Here is a 13,693-nt window from a genome sequence, read left to right on the forward strand (position 1 = left end):
GGTGAGCACCGGGGATGGGGGGTGCCGGGGGGAGCAAAGACCCCCTGGCTGACCCCCTGGCCTCCCCCCTTCCCCCCCCCCCCCCAGCCCTGCCGGTGAGGGACTATCTGAGAGAGGGCGAGACCTTCTCGCGGTTCCTCCGGACCAACACATCTCTTCCTCCCGCGCTGGTGGACGAGCTGATGGGGGCTCGGCTCAGCCCCCGCATCGTGAGTGTCGGCATGGCGCCCGCTCCCGGTGCCCGCGGTGCTGGGGGCTGCGGCGTGACCGGCCCTCTCCTGCCAGCTCTCCCTGGCGGGGCACCCGCCTCCCGCTGAAGGCCGTGGTCTGCAACGCCTCGAGCTGGGGGGCTTCCTGGCGGGGGGGCGACGCCGCCTCCACCCAGCGCCTGCAGCGAGGGCTCTGCGCCCTGCCCGGCCCCCAGCTCCGTGCCATGGAGGGCTCCTTCCTCTCCCAGCTCGACCTCCCCCGGCTCCTGGCGGTGAGCCCCCAGCCTGCCAGGTGCTGGGACGTGCTGGGTGCTGGAGACGCCGGGGCAGAGACCCCCGGCCCCCCCGCAGGGGCTGTGACCCTCTTCCCATGCTCCCCTTGTAGGAACAGCTGAGCTCGGAGGCGGGCAGCTTCACTGGCACCGTGGAAGCCTTGGGCACCTTCCTGCGGGATGCAGCATCCCTGATGGAAAGAGGTAGCGCCCTGCTCCCCTGTCCCCCACGCAAGTGCCCCCCACCCCCCACCCCCGGTGCACCCCAGCAGTGCCCCGCTCCCACAGTGTCCCTGGGCATCCCTGTCCCCCGCAGCCCCACTCTGCTCCCCATCCCGCTCTCCCCAGGTCTCCTCCATGACCAGCCTTGCTGAGCTGCGGCGGGAGCTTGGGGCGGTGACGGCCCCCAACGCCAGCGCCTCCGTCTCGGGTGCCTTCGGGGCCCTGTCGCGCATCGCCTGCGGGCACCCCGAGGGCGGGGGGCTCAGGGTCCCCTCCCTCAACTGGTACGAGGACAGCGACATCAAAGCCTTCCTGGACCGCAACAGCTCGGAGCAGAGAGCCACGGCCCCGGACAGCACCAGCAGTGAGCGGGCTGGGCTGCGGGGGGGCTCGGCCAGGGGCTTGCTGGGCACTGCCCCCAGGGCTGCCCGGGAGGCGGCGGGGGGGCTGGTGGTGAGGGCTCGGCTCTGCCCCCGCCCAGGTCCCTTCTGCCGAGAGCTGGTCCGCAGCCTGGAGTCAAGCCCCTTTCGCAGATCTTCTGGCGGGGGATCAAGCCCCTCTTCATGGGTAAGATCCTCTACACACCGCCTGGCCCCGGCCCCGACAGCATCATGGCCGAGGTGAGCGGGGGGGCTCCAGGGGAGCTGGGGGGGGGGGGTCTTGCCCCAGCCCTGCCTCACCCCCCTGCCCTGCACAGGTGAACCGGACCTTCCAGGAGCTGGCAGTGCTCGGGGAGGCGGGGGGCGCCTGGCGGGAGCTGGGGCCCCGCATCTACGCCTTCCTCAACGGCAGCCTGGAGATGCAGGTCCTCCGGGTGCGTGACCTCCAAGACCCTCTCCCCATTGGGGACTGGGCTGCGGTGGGGTGTGGGATGGGGGTGCGGTGGGGTGCAGCTGGGGCTCCTGGCCGGGAGCGGGGTGGGCTGCAGCTGGGAGTGGGGTGGGCTGCATCGCCCTGCGGTACCCTGGTGCTTTGCAGGACCTGCTGCTGGCCCCGGGGATGGCCCAGCTCCTGGATGGGTTTCTCAACGGCACCTCCTGGAAGCTGCCACCACTGGCTGGGTTCCTGGCGGGGCCGGCGACAGGGCCGGGGCTCACCTGGCACCAGGTGTATGCCGATGCCGACATGGTCCTGAGCACGCTGTCGCAGTTCATGGAGGTGCGTGTCACCCCAGCTGCCCAGGCGGGCTGGCTCCCCGAGCCCTGCTGAGCCCTGCCTGCCCTACCTGCAGTGTGTCTGCCTGGACAAGATCGAGGCGGTGGCCACCGAAGAGCAGCTGGTGGCCCGGGCCCTGGAGCTGCTGGAGGAGCAGCAGTTCTGGGCAGCTGTGGTCTTCCAGCCCCCCATCAATGCCACGGCCCCCACGCTGCCCCCCCACGTCCGCTACAAGATCCGCATGGACATCGACGAAGTCACAAGGACCAACAAGATCAAGGACAGGTCGGGGGACGCCCACCCCTTCGGTCTCCACGGCCACCCGAGCAGCCCGCACCCATGGTGGGGGGATCCCTCCTCCCAGCATCGTGCTCTGCCCCCAGGTTTTGGGACCCGGGCCCTGCGGCCGACCCCTTCAATGACCTGCGCTACGTGTGGGGGGGGTTCGTCTACGTGCAGGACCTGGTGGAGCAGGCAGTGGTGCGGGTGCAGACCGGGGCTGCCCCACGGACGGGGGTCTACGTCCAGCAAATGCCCTACCCCTGCTACGTGGACGATGTGTGAGTGGGTGGCGGGGGGTGGCCCTGGTCCCCCGGGACCCTCGAGTGACCCGCTGCTGCGGGGGACGGGGCCAAGCATCCTGCAGCATCGCTGCCCCGGGGAAGGTGGCACAGGGCTGGTCCGTGTCCCAGCTGTCCCCTGCCTGGTGGTGACCCCGGGGTGTCGGGCTGGATGTGGAAGGGCCGGTGCCGTCTCCCCCAGGTTCCTGCGGGTCCTGAACCGCTCACTGCCCCTCTTCATGACGCTGGCCTGGATCTACTCGGTGGCCATGATCATCAAGGGGGTGGTGCATGAGAAGGAGACGCGTCTCAAGGAGACCATGAAGACCATGGGGCTGAGCAGTGGGATCCTCTGGCTCAGCTGGTTCCTCAGCAGCTTCCTCCCCTTCCTCCTCAGCTCTGCCCTCCTCGTCCTCATCCTCAAGGCAGGTTGCAGGGCACGGGGGACAGCGTGGGTGACACGGGGAGCGTCGGGGCTGGGAGCTGGCACGGGGGGCTCCGCAGGCTCCAACGTGCCTCGATCCGCAGCTGGGAAACATCCTGCCCTACAGTGACCCGGCCGTCATCTTCCTCTTCCTCGGCACCTTCTCGGTGGCCACCATCAGCCAGTGCTTCCTCATCAGCACCTTCTTCCCCCGCGCCAACCTGGCCTCGGCTTGCGGCGGCATCATCTACTTCTCCCTCTACCTGCCCTATGTGCTGTGCGTTGCCTGGCGCGACCACATCACCTTCCCGCTCCGCGTCCTCGTGGTGAGCGGCCGTGGCTGCCCCTCCCCGATGCCCCTCGGGCGCCTTGGGCGTGCCAGGCAGGGGGCTTTGGGGCTGAACCCCCCGGGCCGGTCTTTCTGCCCACGCTGCCGTTCTTGCCACCGCCAGAGCCTGCTGTCACCGGTGGCCTTCGGCTTCGGCTGCGAGTACTTCTCCCTCTACGAGGAGCAGGGGGTGGGCATCCAGTGGCACAACCTGGGTGCCAGCCCCGTACCGGGAGACCCCTACAACTTCGCCACGGCCATGGGGCTGCTGCTGCTGGATGCTGGCCTCTATGGCCTGGCCACCTGGTACCTCGAGGGTGTCTTTCCAGGTGAGCGTGGTCCCCTTGGCCCTCGGCAGCCCCCCTGGCCCCGGCCCTGCTCAGCCCCCTTCTGCTGCAGGTCAGTACGGGATCCCCAAGCCCTGGAATTTCCCCTTCCTGAAGAGCTACTGGCTTGGAGAGCTGTCCTTGGCCGGGCATCCCCCATACCCCACCAGCCCCCTTGCTGCACCCCATGGTGAGCCCCTGCCCACCCTGGAGCTGCGCGGCCGAAGGGCGGCAGCCATGGAGCTGGGCTCAAGCCCTCCCGCCCGGGCTTTGCCCCCAGCGGGGGGTCCTGCCCCATGGCAGGGGGTCCTGCCCCCCGTGGCGTGGGGTCCTGCCCCTGGCAAGGGGTCCTGCCCGGGACGTTACCCTCCGGTGGCTTCCAGTGCTGGTGGAGGAACCACCCGCCCAGCTCCAGCCCGGCATCTCCATCCGCAACCTGGTGAAGATTTACAGCAACGGCAGCCGCGTGGCCGTCAACGGGCTGAGCCTGGACTTCTACGAGGGGCAGATCACCTCCTTCCTGGGCCACAATGGGGCCGGCAAGACCACCACCATGTGAGCTGGAGGGGCTGGGGTCTGGCCAGGAGGGGCTGCGTGGCCACGGCCGGGGACAGGAGCTGAGCCTGGCTCTGCCCTGGCACTGTCCTGACCTGGGTTCCCACGAGGCCGGGCTCTGAGCACCCCGTATAGAACAGGGCACCCCGGCCCCGAGCCCCACTGGTCCTGCGCTCCGTGACCCCCTTTCCCCACCGGTCCCCCATCCAGGTCCATCCTTACCGGCCTCCTGCCCCCCACCTCCGGCACTGCCTATATCCTGGGCTGGGACATCCGCTCCGATATCGACAGCATCCGCAAAACCATGGGGATGTGTCCCCAGCACAACGTGCTCTTCGACATGTAGGCAGGGGCAGGGCAGGCGGGGGGGGGGGGGAGCAGTGCCGGGGGCTGGCGCAGGCAGGGCTGCTCGCCTCACCCCTGCCCACCCCAGCCTGACGGTGGAGGAGCACATCTGGTTCTACGGGCGGCTGAAGGGGCTGTCGGAGGAGCAGGTGAAGGCGGAGATGGAGCAGCTGATCCAGGACACGGGGCTGCCTCACAAGCGCCGGGAGCAGACCAGGAACCTCTCGGGTGCGTGCAGGGGACAGGACCGGCACCCGAGCGGGGGTCCGTGGCCCTGGCCCCCCCCAACGCTGTCCCTGCTGCCCCACAGGTGGGATGCAGCGGAAGCTCTCGGTGGCCATCGCCTTCGTGGGCGGCTCCCGGGTGGTCATCCTGGACGAGCCCACGGCCGGCGTCGACCCCTACTCCCGCCGCAGCATCTGGGAGCTGCTGCTCAAGTACCGCAAAGGTCAGGGCTGGGGAGATGAGGGGACCCTACTTCCCCATCCGTGCGTCTGAGCCCCCCCAGCTGTGGAGAATCGGCAGCAGGGCCCATGGGGCAAGCAGGGAGACGTGCTGGTGGGGAGATGCCCTCAAAGGGGGTCCAGCAAGGGGGTCTGGGGTCCAGCCCACTGCCTGCCCCCAGGCCGCACCATCATCCTGTCCACCCACTACATGGACGAGGCAGAGCTGCTGGGGGACCGCACCGCCATCATCTCGCAGGGCAGGCTTTGCTGCTGCGGGTCCCCGCTCTTCCTCAAGGCCAGGCTGGGCACCGGCTACCACCTCACCCTGGTGAAGCGGGAGCAGGTCAGGACGGGCGGCAGTACCGGCACCGTCCCCGGCACCACCAAAAAGGTGGGTCCCTCAGCCCCACTAAGCATCAGCCAAAAGGGTGGCCGGTGCCTCCGTCCTGGCTATTGGGGGAGCACTGAGCCCTAGGCTTGGGGCCGGATCCTGCCGCAGGGTGCCAGGCTCCGGCTGCCCTTTCTCGCAGGATGGCAGCGGCTCGGAGCACAGCAGCGACACGGGCCTGGGCAGCGAGCGGGACAGCGAGGCCAGTGCCGTGGGTGAGGGTCCCGTCCCTCCCTGTGCCCTCAGCGTGGTGTCACCCCCCAGGTGCTCCCCACGCATCCCCTGACGGCTGGGGGGGGGGGCCTGTGGGTGCATTCAGCCCCGTGCCCTGCCCTGCCACCAGCTCTTGGCCCCCCCTTCACTGGTGGGGCAGAAGGGGCTCCCTGCCCTCCTGCCCCCTGCAACCCCCCCCTCCAGGGACCCCCAGACTGGGGTGCAGGGCACATGCCAGCTTTGGCCAGCTCCTGTGCCGGCTACCGGCTCCTGCCCCAGGTTTCCAGCCCTCCCTGTCCCCCCAGATGTGGCCCAGCTGTCGGTGCTGATCCAGAAGCTGGTCCCCGGCTCCCGGCTGGTGGAGGACATCGGGCACGAGGTGCTCTTTGTCCTGCCCTACAGCGGGGCCAAGGATGGGGCCTTCGGGGACCTCTTCCGCGAGCTGGATGCCCACCTGGGGGAACTGGGCATCTCCAGCTATGGCATCTCCGACACCACCCTGGAAGAGGTACCTGGAAGAGCTGCGGCTCCTGGGGTGCCCACCCTCCCTGGAGCTCTGCCGGGGGCTGCCCATGACCTGGGGATTTGCCTCACTGGGGCAGTGGGTGCTGGCAGCCGTGTTTAATGCCAGTCCCCTCCTGCCCTCAGATCTTTCTGAAGGTGGCCCAGGACATGGGGGTGGACGCTGACACGGCAGGTAAAATGCCTTGGTGCTGGCTGGAGCTGAGCTTCAGGGTGTCGGGCTGTGGGGCGGGGAGCCGGGGGGAGATGCTCAGCAGCCCAGAGCAGAGGGATGCGGGTGTCCCCAGCACCCCGTGTGGCCCTCGCCCTTCCCAGGTCTGGGGTCCCTGCTGGGAGCACCCATGGGTACAGGGAGGTGTCACAGGCTGTGGCCTCGGTCCCACCCTGGCGCTCTCACCCCCGTTTTGTCAGGCACCAGGAGAGGAGCAGCCCCCGGCGAGGGGGGGGATGTGGAAGCAGCCGATGGGGAGCTGGGTAAGGAGTCGGGAGCTGAGACCTGGGACCCCTGAGCTGCCCAGCCCCTGCCGCTGGGTGCCCCCTGCCTTCACCCCCTGGGCTGGGGCTGTGGCTTGTGTCCATCTGGGCATGCGTCCATCCAAACAGGCATCCCTTCGGGCACACATCCCTTTGGGCAGGCAGGGGGAGGCTCAGGGACACTCGTGCAGCATCACTCCTGCCCGGCCTTGGGGACATCGGGCAGGGCGAGGAGCAGGGACGGTCATGGGTTTGGGGGAGCCCAGCTCTGTGCAGGGGTTGGGATGGGACATGAAATCCCAGGGGACGTATCCAGGCCCCTTCTCCTGGAGATAGAGCTGGCGTGCGGGCAGCCGCGGGAGTCTGAGGAGGCTGCGATAGTTTGGAGAGCCGGCTCTGCCCTGGGTCGGTGCTAACCCCGGCTGGGCAGGTGCTGGCATGGCTATAACCCCTCTTTCCTCTCCTTTACACTGAGCCCAAGGAGCCCGGCGAGGTAGGAGCTGGGGGCTGGGGGGGCTGGGGGGCTCCCGTCGCGTCCCCGCATTCAGTGCCCCATCCCTGCCGGGGTGGGGGGACGCCTCTGCCAGCACGCCATCCCACCACACACCGCCTGGCATGAGCCCCTGCCCCTCGCCACCAGCTCTACCAGGGCCAGGGCCGGACCCGTCTCTGTCCTTGCAGCGGAGGAGCCCCGGGAGACGGACCTGCTGCATGAGGTGGCCGGGCAGGCCTGCCACAGGGTGAGGGGCTGGGCACTCACCCGCCAGCAGCTCCGCGCCCTCTTCATCAAGAGGATGCTCCACGCCCGACGCAGCACCCGGGGCTTCTTCGCGCAGGTACGGCTGGGGGACGGGGATGGGATGGGGCCGTGGTGCAGAGGGTGGGGAGGGGATGGGGCAGGAGGGTGCGGAGCCGGCCCTGACCCCCAGCCCCCGACAGATCGTCCTGCCTGCTGTCTTCATCTGCATCGCGCTGCTCTTCAGCCTCATCGTGCCGCCCTTCGGGAAGTACCCACCGCTGCGCCTCCAGCCCTGGATGTACGGGCAGCAGTTCACCTTCTTCAGGTGTGCCCCCATCCCCATCCCTGTGTCCCCCCATGTCCCCCATCCCCGTGTCCCCCATTCCCTGCTGCCACCAGCTCACTCCCGCATCTCCTGGCAGCAATGATGCCCCGGGGGACCCCGACACGGCTCGGCTCCTGGGCGCGCTCCTGGCCGAGCCAGGCTTCGGCACTAAGTGCATGAAGGATGCTGAGGAGGTGTAAGTGCCTGTGGGCCACGGGGACAGGGGGCTGGAGGGGCTGGGAGGGGGCAGCTTGGGCTCGGCCCCCACCTCCGTGCCTGCCTCTCGCCTGGGAGCAGCCCTGCCAGCCAGTGCGATGCCGTAGGACCCCCCAGCCATCCCCGGGGCAGGGGGCGATGGCAGCCTCGGGCAGGGACAAGTCCCGATGCATCTGGCTCGCACCAGGCTGGTAACAAGGGTCTCTCTCCCCCCACGGTGCCGGGTGCCCAGGACGAGGCCGTGCCCCCCAGCTTCCCACCCCGACGGCTTCTTGGCCCCCCCGGCCCCCCCAGCCCTGCTGGAAGCGCTGCGGCTTGGGAACTGGACGTGGGCCGAGCCGTCCCCCCCCTGCCGGTGCAGCGGGCCAGGGGCTCACAGGATGCTGCCTGACTGCCCAGAGGGGGCCGGGGGGCTCCCGCCGCCCCAGGTAACCCCCAGCCTGCAGCAGGGCCAGCCCGGCCCCGGGGCACCGGTGCTGCTGGGTGCGGGTGCATGTGATGCTCTGGGGAGGCCGTGTGTCCGTCCAGCCCATCTGTCCATCTGTCCGTCCCCCCAGGTGCAAAGGGGCACGGGCGATGTCCTGCAGAACCTGACAGGCAGGAACATCTCTGACTACCTGGTGAAGACCTACCCCCAGATCATCCGCTGGGGGTGAGTGCTGGGGCTGGGGACACCGCGGGGACGCCCCGGGGACACCGCGGGGAAGATGGGGCAGGGCTTTGGCACGAGCTGCCGCCGTGCTGGAAGCAGGGAGGGACGCTGGCGACCAAACCCAGCCAGGGCTGGAGGCAGTGAGGGCACCGCAGGGTAAGGGGGAAGCGCGGTGGGGCTGGTGACCAGGCAGGCAGGCGCTGCCATAACATCTTTTCGGGGGGGTATTTCTCCCCCCCCCCGCCATTTCTTTCAGGCTGAGGAACAAGAAGTGGGTGAACGAGCAGAGGTGAGCCTGGGGAGGGGCTGGGGTCTCACACAGATGGGGGGTGTGGCAGGAGCTCTCCTGCAGGGTCGGGCAGAGCGTGAGCAATCCGTGGGCAGAGTCCTCATCTGGGCAACCTCAGCCCTTCACTGCGTGCCCCTCACCGTGGCGTCTGGGTGGGTGGGGTGCCCAGGGCAGGGTGGAGGGGCCAAGAGAGTTTCCACAGGATGGCAGGTTTGGAAGTGCCTGTCTCTCCCCCACAGGTACGGTGGCTTTTCTCTGGGCGCCGGCAGCTCCCAGGCCCTGCCGTCGGTGGCGGAGGTGGACAAGGCAGTGCTGGAGCTCCGGGCACTGTTCAACATCACCCCGGTACGGCCGGGGCTCTGCCCCACCCCGGCTCGGCTCCGGCATCCCCGGCACTGGGAGGGCTCTGGCCCGAGCTCGCTCCTCACCCTCTGTTCCCACACCCAGGGCAGCCTTTCGGACCGACTCCTGCGCAACCTCAGCCACTTCATCGAGGGCTTGGACGCTCGCAGGAACATCAAGGTGCGCCTGGCCCTGGGGCTGGGGGTCCCACAGGGGCAAGAGCTGGGAGGCAGCAGGGGACGCAGCACCTGGGTCCCCATCTGGGGTTGGAGCAGCTCGAGAAGGACCGAGCCCAGCTGGGGCTAGAGGGGAGCGGGAGCCCAGCAGGGAGCAGGGTGCTGTGGGCGCAGCCGGCGGCGGTGCCGAGGTGGATGCTGGAGCAGCAGCGGGGGCTCTGAGCCACCGGGCTCCCCTGGGCTGCAGGTCTGGTTCAACAACAAGGGCTGGCATGCCATGGTCTCCTTCCTCAACGTGGCCAGCAACGGGCTGCTACGCGCCCAGCTGCCTGCCGGGACCGACCCCGCGCTCTACGGCATCACGGCCACCAACCACCCCCTCAACCTCACCAAGGAGCAGCTCTCGGAGGCCGCCCTGTGAGTGCCGGGGACAGGGGTCCCGCGGGGTCCACCCCCGTCCCCAGCTGAGCCCTTCCCTCCACAGCAGGATGGCCACCTCGGTGGACGTGCTGGTCTCCATCTGCGTGATCTTTGCCATGTCCTTCATCCCGGCCAGCTTCGTGCTCTTCCTCATCGAGGAGCGGGTCAGCAAGGCCAAGCACTTGCAGTTCGTCAGCGGGATGAAGCCTGTCACCTACTGGCTGGGCAACTTCGCCTGGGACATGGTGTGGGACAGGGATGGGGACAGTGATGGGGTACAGCTCCCGGGGGGCCAGGTCCCATTTGTGACACTCCCCCCCCAACTTCTCTGTGTCTGCAGTGCAACTACCTGGTCCCTGCGCTGCTGGTCATCCTCATCTTCCTCTGCTTCCAGCAGAAGTCCTACGTGTCCTCCGCCAACCTGCCCTCCTTGGTCCTGCTGCTGCTGCTCTATGGGTGAAGGGACAGTGGAGCCCAGCCGGGGCTCAGCCCCTCTCTGGGGCTGGACCCCAGGGAAGGGGGGGGGGGCGCAGGGGGCTCTGAGCGGGGCTGGGGGCAGCCCTGGCTCAGGGGGTTGTAGTGATGGGGGGGGGGGCGGGTGCCAGCTCTCCCTGCTGTGCCCCTGGGATGGGAGGTGCATCTTGGCCAGCCCCTGCCTCTCTGCCCCTCCAGCTGGTCCATCACCCCTCTGATGTACCCAGCCTCCTTCCTCTTCAGCATCCCCAGCACCGCCTATGTGGCCCTGACATGCATCAACCTCTTCATCGGCATCAATGGCAGCGTGGCCACCTTCGTGCTGGAGCTCTTCGTGGACCAGGTGAGCCCCCGGGCTGTCCCGGACCCCCGTCCCATCCCTGCGGGGCCGGCACCAGCTCCCCCACCCCTCTCCTCGCTGCCCCGGCAGAACCTCAACAACATCAACCGCGTCCTGAAGAAAGTTTTCCTCGTCTTCCCCCACTTCTGCCTGGGCCGAGGCCTCATCGACATGGTGAAGAACCAGGCGATGGCTGACGCCTTTGAGAGGTTTGGTGAGTCCAGGGGCATTGGGGCTGTTCCCCCTCCCCAAAGACTGGCCAGCACAGGGGCCCTCCCCAGCGTCCTCCCCTCCTACAGCCCCTCTCACCGCTCACAGGGGACAAGTACTTCGTGTCCCCCCTGTCCTGGGATCTGGCAGGGAAGAACATGTTCGCCATGGCCGTTGAGGGCGTCATCTTCTTCCTCTTCACCCTCCTGCTGCAATACCGCTTCTTCCTGCGGCTCGGGTGAGGACCGGCCGTGGGGCAGCGGTGGGGCAGCCGTGGGGCAGGCAGCCCTGGAAGTGCCCCTGCCGCTGTTGCCCCCAGGCCGCGGGCTCTGCAGCTGCCCTCGCTGGGGGAGGAGGACCGGGACGTGGCCAGGGAGCGGGCGAGGGTGGGCAGCACCCGCCCGCACAGCCACCTCCTGCTGCTGAAGGACCTGACCAAGGTGCGTGCTGTGGGGCTGGACCCTGCCTCGTCCTTCGCTGTGGGGCTCCAGCCTCTCCCATAGCCCCCGGTCCCGCTGGCGGGTGATGGGTGGGGAGCACCCAGCACTGCCTCGGCTCTGCCGCACAGGTGTACCGGCGCAGGAAGGCTCCGGCGGTGGACCGGCTCTGCATGGCCATCCCCCCTGGGGAGGTGAGTGCCGGACAGACGGACAGATGCCACTGCGGGCAGGGCCGGGGCTGCCGTAACCCCGGTCTGTGCCCCACAGTGCTTTGGCCTCCTGGGGGTGAACGGCGCAGGGAAGACCTCCACCTTCAAGATGCTGACGGGAGACACGGATGTGACGCTGGGGGAGGCCTGGCTGAAAGGGCACAGGTGGGCGAGACAGGGGGACCCCCCCCCCCCCCGTGGCCAACCCGCTGCTCCCCCTCTCCTTGTCCCCGCAGCACATGTGCTGTCATCCCCGTCCCCACCCTGTGCTCCCCCTTGCCCTCATCCCTGCAACATGCTTGCACTCGGCTTCATCCTCATCCTCATCCCTGCAGTGTGCTCATCCCTATTCCCGCAGTGTGCTCAGCCTCGTCCCTGTCCCTGGAACTTGTCCCTGTCCCTGCCGCGTGCTCAGCCGTGTCCCCGTCCCTGCAGTGTGCTCACCGACCTGCAGTCCGTCCACCAGCACATGGGTTACTGCCCCCAGTTCGACGCCATCACGGACCTGCTGACGGGGCGGGAGCACCTGGAGTTTTACAGCCGCCTGCGTGGTGTCCCGGAGGAGGAGACCCCCAGGGTAGGGCCCGCGCCCCGGCACCCCCATCCCAGGGGACCCCCATCCTCATCCCCTCCGTGTCTCTCGCAGGTGGCTCAGTGGGGCATCGCCAAGCTGGGGCTGGGGCCACACGCGGACCGGCCGGCGGGCAAGTACAGCGGGGGCAACAAGCGCAAGCTCTCCACGGCCATAGCCCTCCTCGGCTCCCCGCCCGTCGTCTTCCTGGTGAGTGGGGGCAGTGGGGGGGGGGGTCCCACGGCAGCACCTGGCCCCTGCCCAGGCTGACACCGCTGCCGGGGCTGTTGCAGGATGAGCCCACGACAGGGATGGACCCGCGAGCCCGGCGGTTCCTGTGGGACTGCATCCTCAGCGTCATCCAGGAGGGCAGGTCCGTGGTGCTCACATCCCACAGGTGAGCCCCCCTCCTCCCAGGGTCTGCGGCACCGCCGGAGGGGAGCACCCCTCTGCCCCCGGGGCACCCCCGGAGGGGAGCACCCCTCTGCCCCCGCGGGGCCTCACACCTCCCCCCCGGCAGCATGGAGGAGTGCGAGGCGCTGTGCACCAGGATGGCCATCATGGTCAACGGCCGGTTCCGCTGCCTGGGCAGCGTGCAGCACCTCAAGAACAGGTAACGGGACTGGGGGCTCAGGGAGGGCTCCGGCAGCGAGGGGCGACCGCCCCGCGGGGACGGGGACACGGCTGGTCCCTGCAGCGATGTCCCCCTCTCCCGTGCAGGTTTGGGGACGGCTACACGGTGGTGGTGCGGGTGGGTGGCTCCGGGCCGGCGCCGGTGGAGAGCCTGATGCAGTGCCGCTTCCCCGGCATCGTGCTGAAGGAGCAGCACGGGGGGCTGCTGCAGTACCAGCTGCCCTCCCGCGCCAGCTCCCTGGCCAGCATCTTCAGTGTCCTGGCAGCCCACCGTGGCCCCTGCCACATTGAGGACTACTCCGTGTCCCAGACTACCCTCGACCAGGTGACGGGGGACGTGGGGCGCGGGGGCTGGGGTCCTGCCGGCGCTGCCCCTCACCCTGCCCTCCCCGCAGGTCTTCGTGCACTTTGCCAGGGAGCAGAGCGATGAGGACCCTGGGGGGGCCACGACGCCAAGGCAGGATGCGGCCCCAGGGCAGGATGCGGCCCCGGCAGTGCCCAGCCCCAGGAGGAGGCTGAAACCATTCCTGGACGATGACAGCTACCAGGAGAGCGCTGTCTGAGCAGGGCCACGGTGCCCCACGAACCCCCTCCCCAGCCGTCACCGCAGCACAACCTGGGGTCCTGGAGCTTCTGGCCACCCTGGACCCCCAGAGCTGCATGGGGGGGGCCTGGCTGCATACCTCCTGCTGGCACGGGGCCACCATCCCTGCGGGATGGTCCAGGCACTGGGGAGGGTCAGAGTGCCAGGGCAGGGCTGGCCCCAGCTCCCCCTTGGTGGGGTTGTAACCTCTGGGGGGGCTGAGCTGGACAGGGGGGGTTCTGCCCTGGGCCTGGGCAGGGCCGGGTGCTGGGGCTGGCCCTGGGACCCCGACTGCTCGCTGCCAGAGCAGAGCCTGCTGTAAAAGAGCAATTAAATAAAGACCCACAGTACTGCCCGGGGGGGCTGGATCACCCTCGCACGGCTGCAGCCCCACCAGGGGCACACGGGGGCACAGGGCGGGGGGCACAGCAGGGCGGGGGGCAGCAGGGTGGCCCTCGTGCCAGAGGCATGGAGCAGCCAGCATGGGTCCGTGCCCTGCTGCCGCCCTGCAACCCCTTCCCTGCAGCTCCCCGACCGGCTGAAGGTCAGCCAGAGTCTTCCTCACCCTGAATGGTCCCCAGGCAGGGGCAGGGGCTGGGTGGGCAGTGGGCTGGGCAGGGATCCCTGCCCACCAC

General features: G+C 69.2%; 1 protein-coding gene across 1 annotated transcript in view; it reads left to right on the forward strand.

The window, feature by feature from the left end:
* The window catches only part of ABCA7 (ATP binding cassette subfamily A member 7), a 13,761-nt gene extending 529 nt beyond the window's left edge, over positions 1 to 13,232 (forward strand). The window contains 47 exon segments of the mRNA XM_076359695.1: positions 88 to 209; positions 320 to 481; positions 595 to 690; positions 830 to 1,067; positions 1,185 to 1,220; positions 1,223 to 1,323; positions 1,401 to 1,517; positions 1,682 to 1,861; positions 1,935 to 2,143; positions 2,242 to 2,418; positions 2,621 to 2,843; positions 2,947 to 3,168; positions 3,295 to 3,499; positions 3,570 to 3,686; positions 3,880 to 4,051; positions 4,262 to 4,393; positions 4,485 to 4,624; positions 4,707 to 4,844; positions 5,022 to 5,233; positions 5,373 to 5,445; positions 5,749 to 5,951; positions 6,092 to 6,140; positions 6,377 to 6,439; positions 6,915 to 6,932; positions 7,121 to 7,275; positions 7,379 to 7,503; positions 7,601 to 7,699; positions 7,952 to 8,147; positions 8,277 to 8,371; positions 8,628 to 8,660; positions 8,900 to 9,005; positions 9,108 to 9,182; positions 9,426 to 9,595; positions 9,666 to 9,843; positions 9,939 to 10,054; positions 10,271 to 10,415; positions 10,503 to 10,626; positions 10,731 to 10,860; positions 10,942 to 11,062; positions 11,191 to 11,253; positions 11,330 to 11,436; positions 11,707 to 11,848; positions 11,918 to 12,052; positions 12,136 to 12,239; positions 12,363 to 12,455; positions 12,563 to 12,800; positions 12,871 to 13,232. Coding sequence (XP_076215810.1) covers positions 88 to 209; positions 320 to 481; positions 595 to 690; positions 830 to 1,067; positions 1,185 to 1,220; positions 1,223 to 1,323; positions 1,401 to 1,517; positions 1,682 to 1,861; positions 1,935 to 2,143; positions 2,242 to 2,418; positions 2,621 to 2,843; positions 2,947 to 3,168; positions 3,295 to 3,499; positions 3,570 to 3,686; positions 3,880 to 4,051; positions 4,262 to 4,393; positions 4,485 to 4,624; positions 4,707 to 4,844; positions 5,022 to 5,233; positions 5,373 to 5,445; positions 5,749 to 5,951; positions 6,092 to 6,140; positions 6,377 to 6,439; positions 6,915 to 6,932; positions 7,121 to 7,275; positions 7,379 to 7,503; positions 7,601 to 7,699; positions 7,952 to 8,147; positions 8,277 to 8,371; positions 8,628 to 8,660; positions 8,900 to 9,005; positions 9,108 to 9,182; positions 9,426 to 9,595; positions 9,666 to 9,843; positions 9,939 to 10,054; positions 10,271 to 10,415; positions 10,503 to 10,626; positions 10,731 to 10,860; positions 10,942 to 11,062; positions 11,191 to 11,253; positions 11,330 to 11,436; positions 11,707 to 11,848; positions 11,918 to 12,052; positions 12,136 to 12,239; positions 12,363 to 12,455; positions 12,563 to 12,800; positions 12,871 to 13,038 — 6,323 coding nt within the window. The 3' untranslated portion in view covers positions 13,039 to 13,232.
* Positions 13,233 to 13,693: the final 461 nt, after the last annotated feature.

Source organism: Aptenodytes patagonicus, chromosome 25 (genome assembly GCF_965638725.1).
Source record: "Aptenodytes patagonicus chromosome 25, bAptPat1.pri.cur, whole genome shotgun sequence".
Lineage (NCBI taxonomy): Eukaryota > Metazoa > Chordata > Aves > Sphenisciformes > Spheniscidae > Aptenodytes > Aptenodytes patagonicus.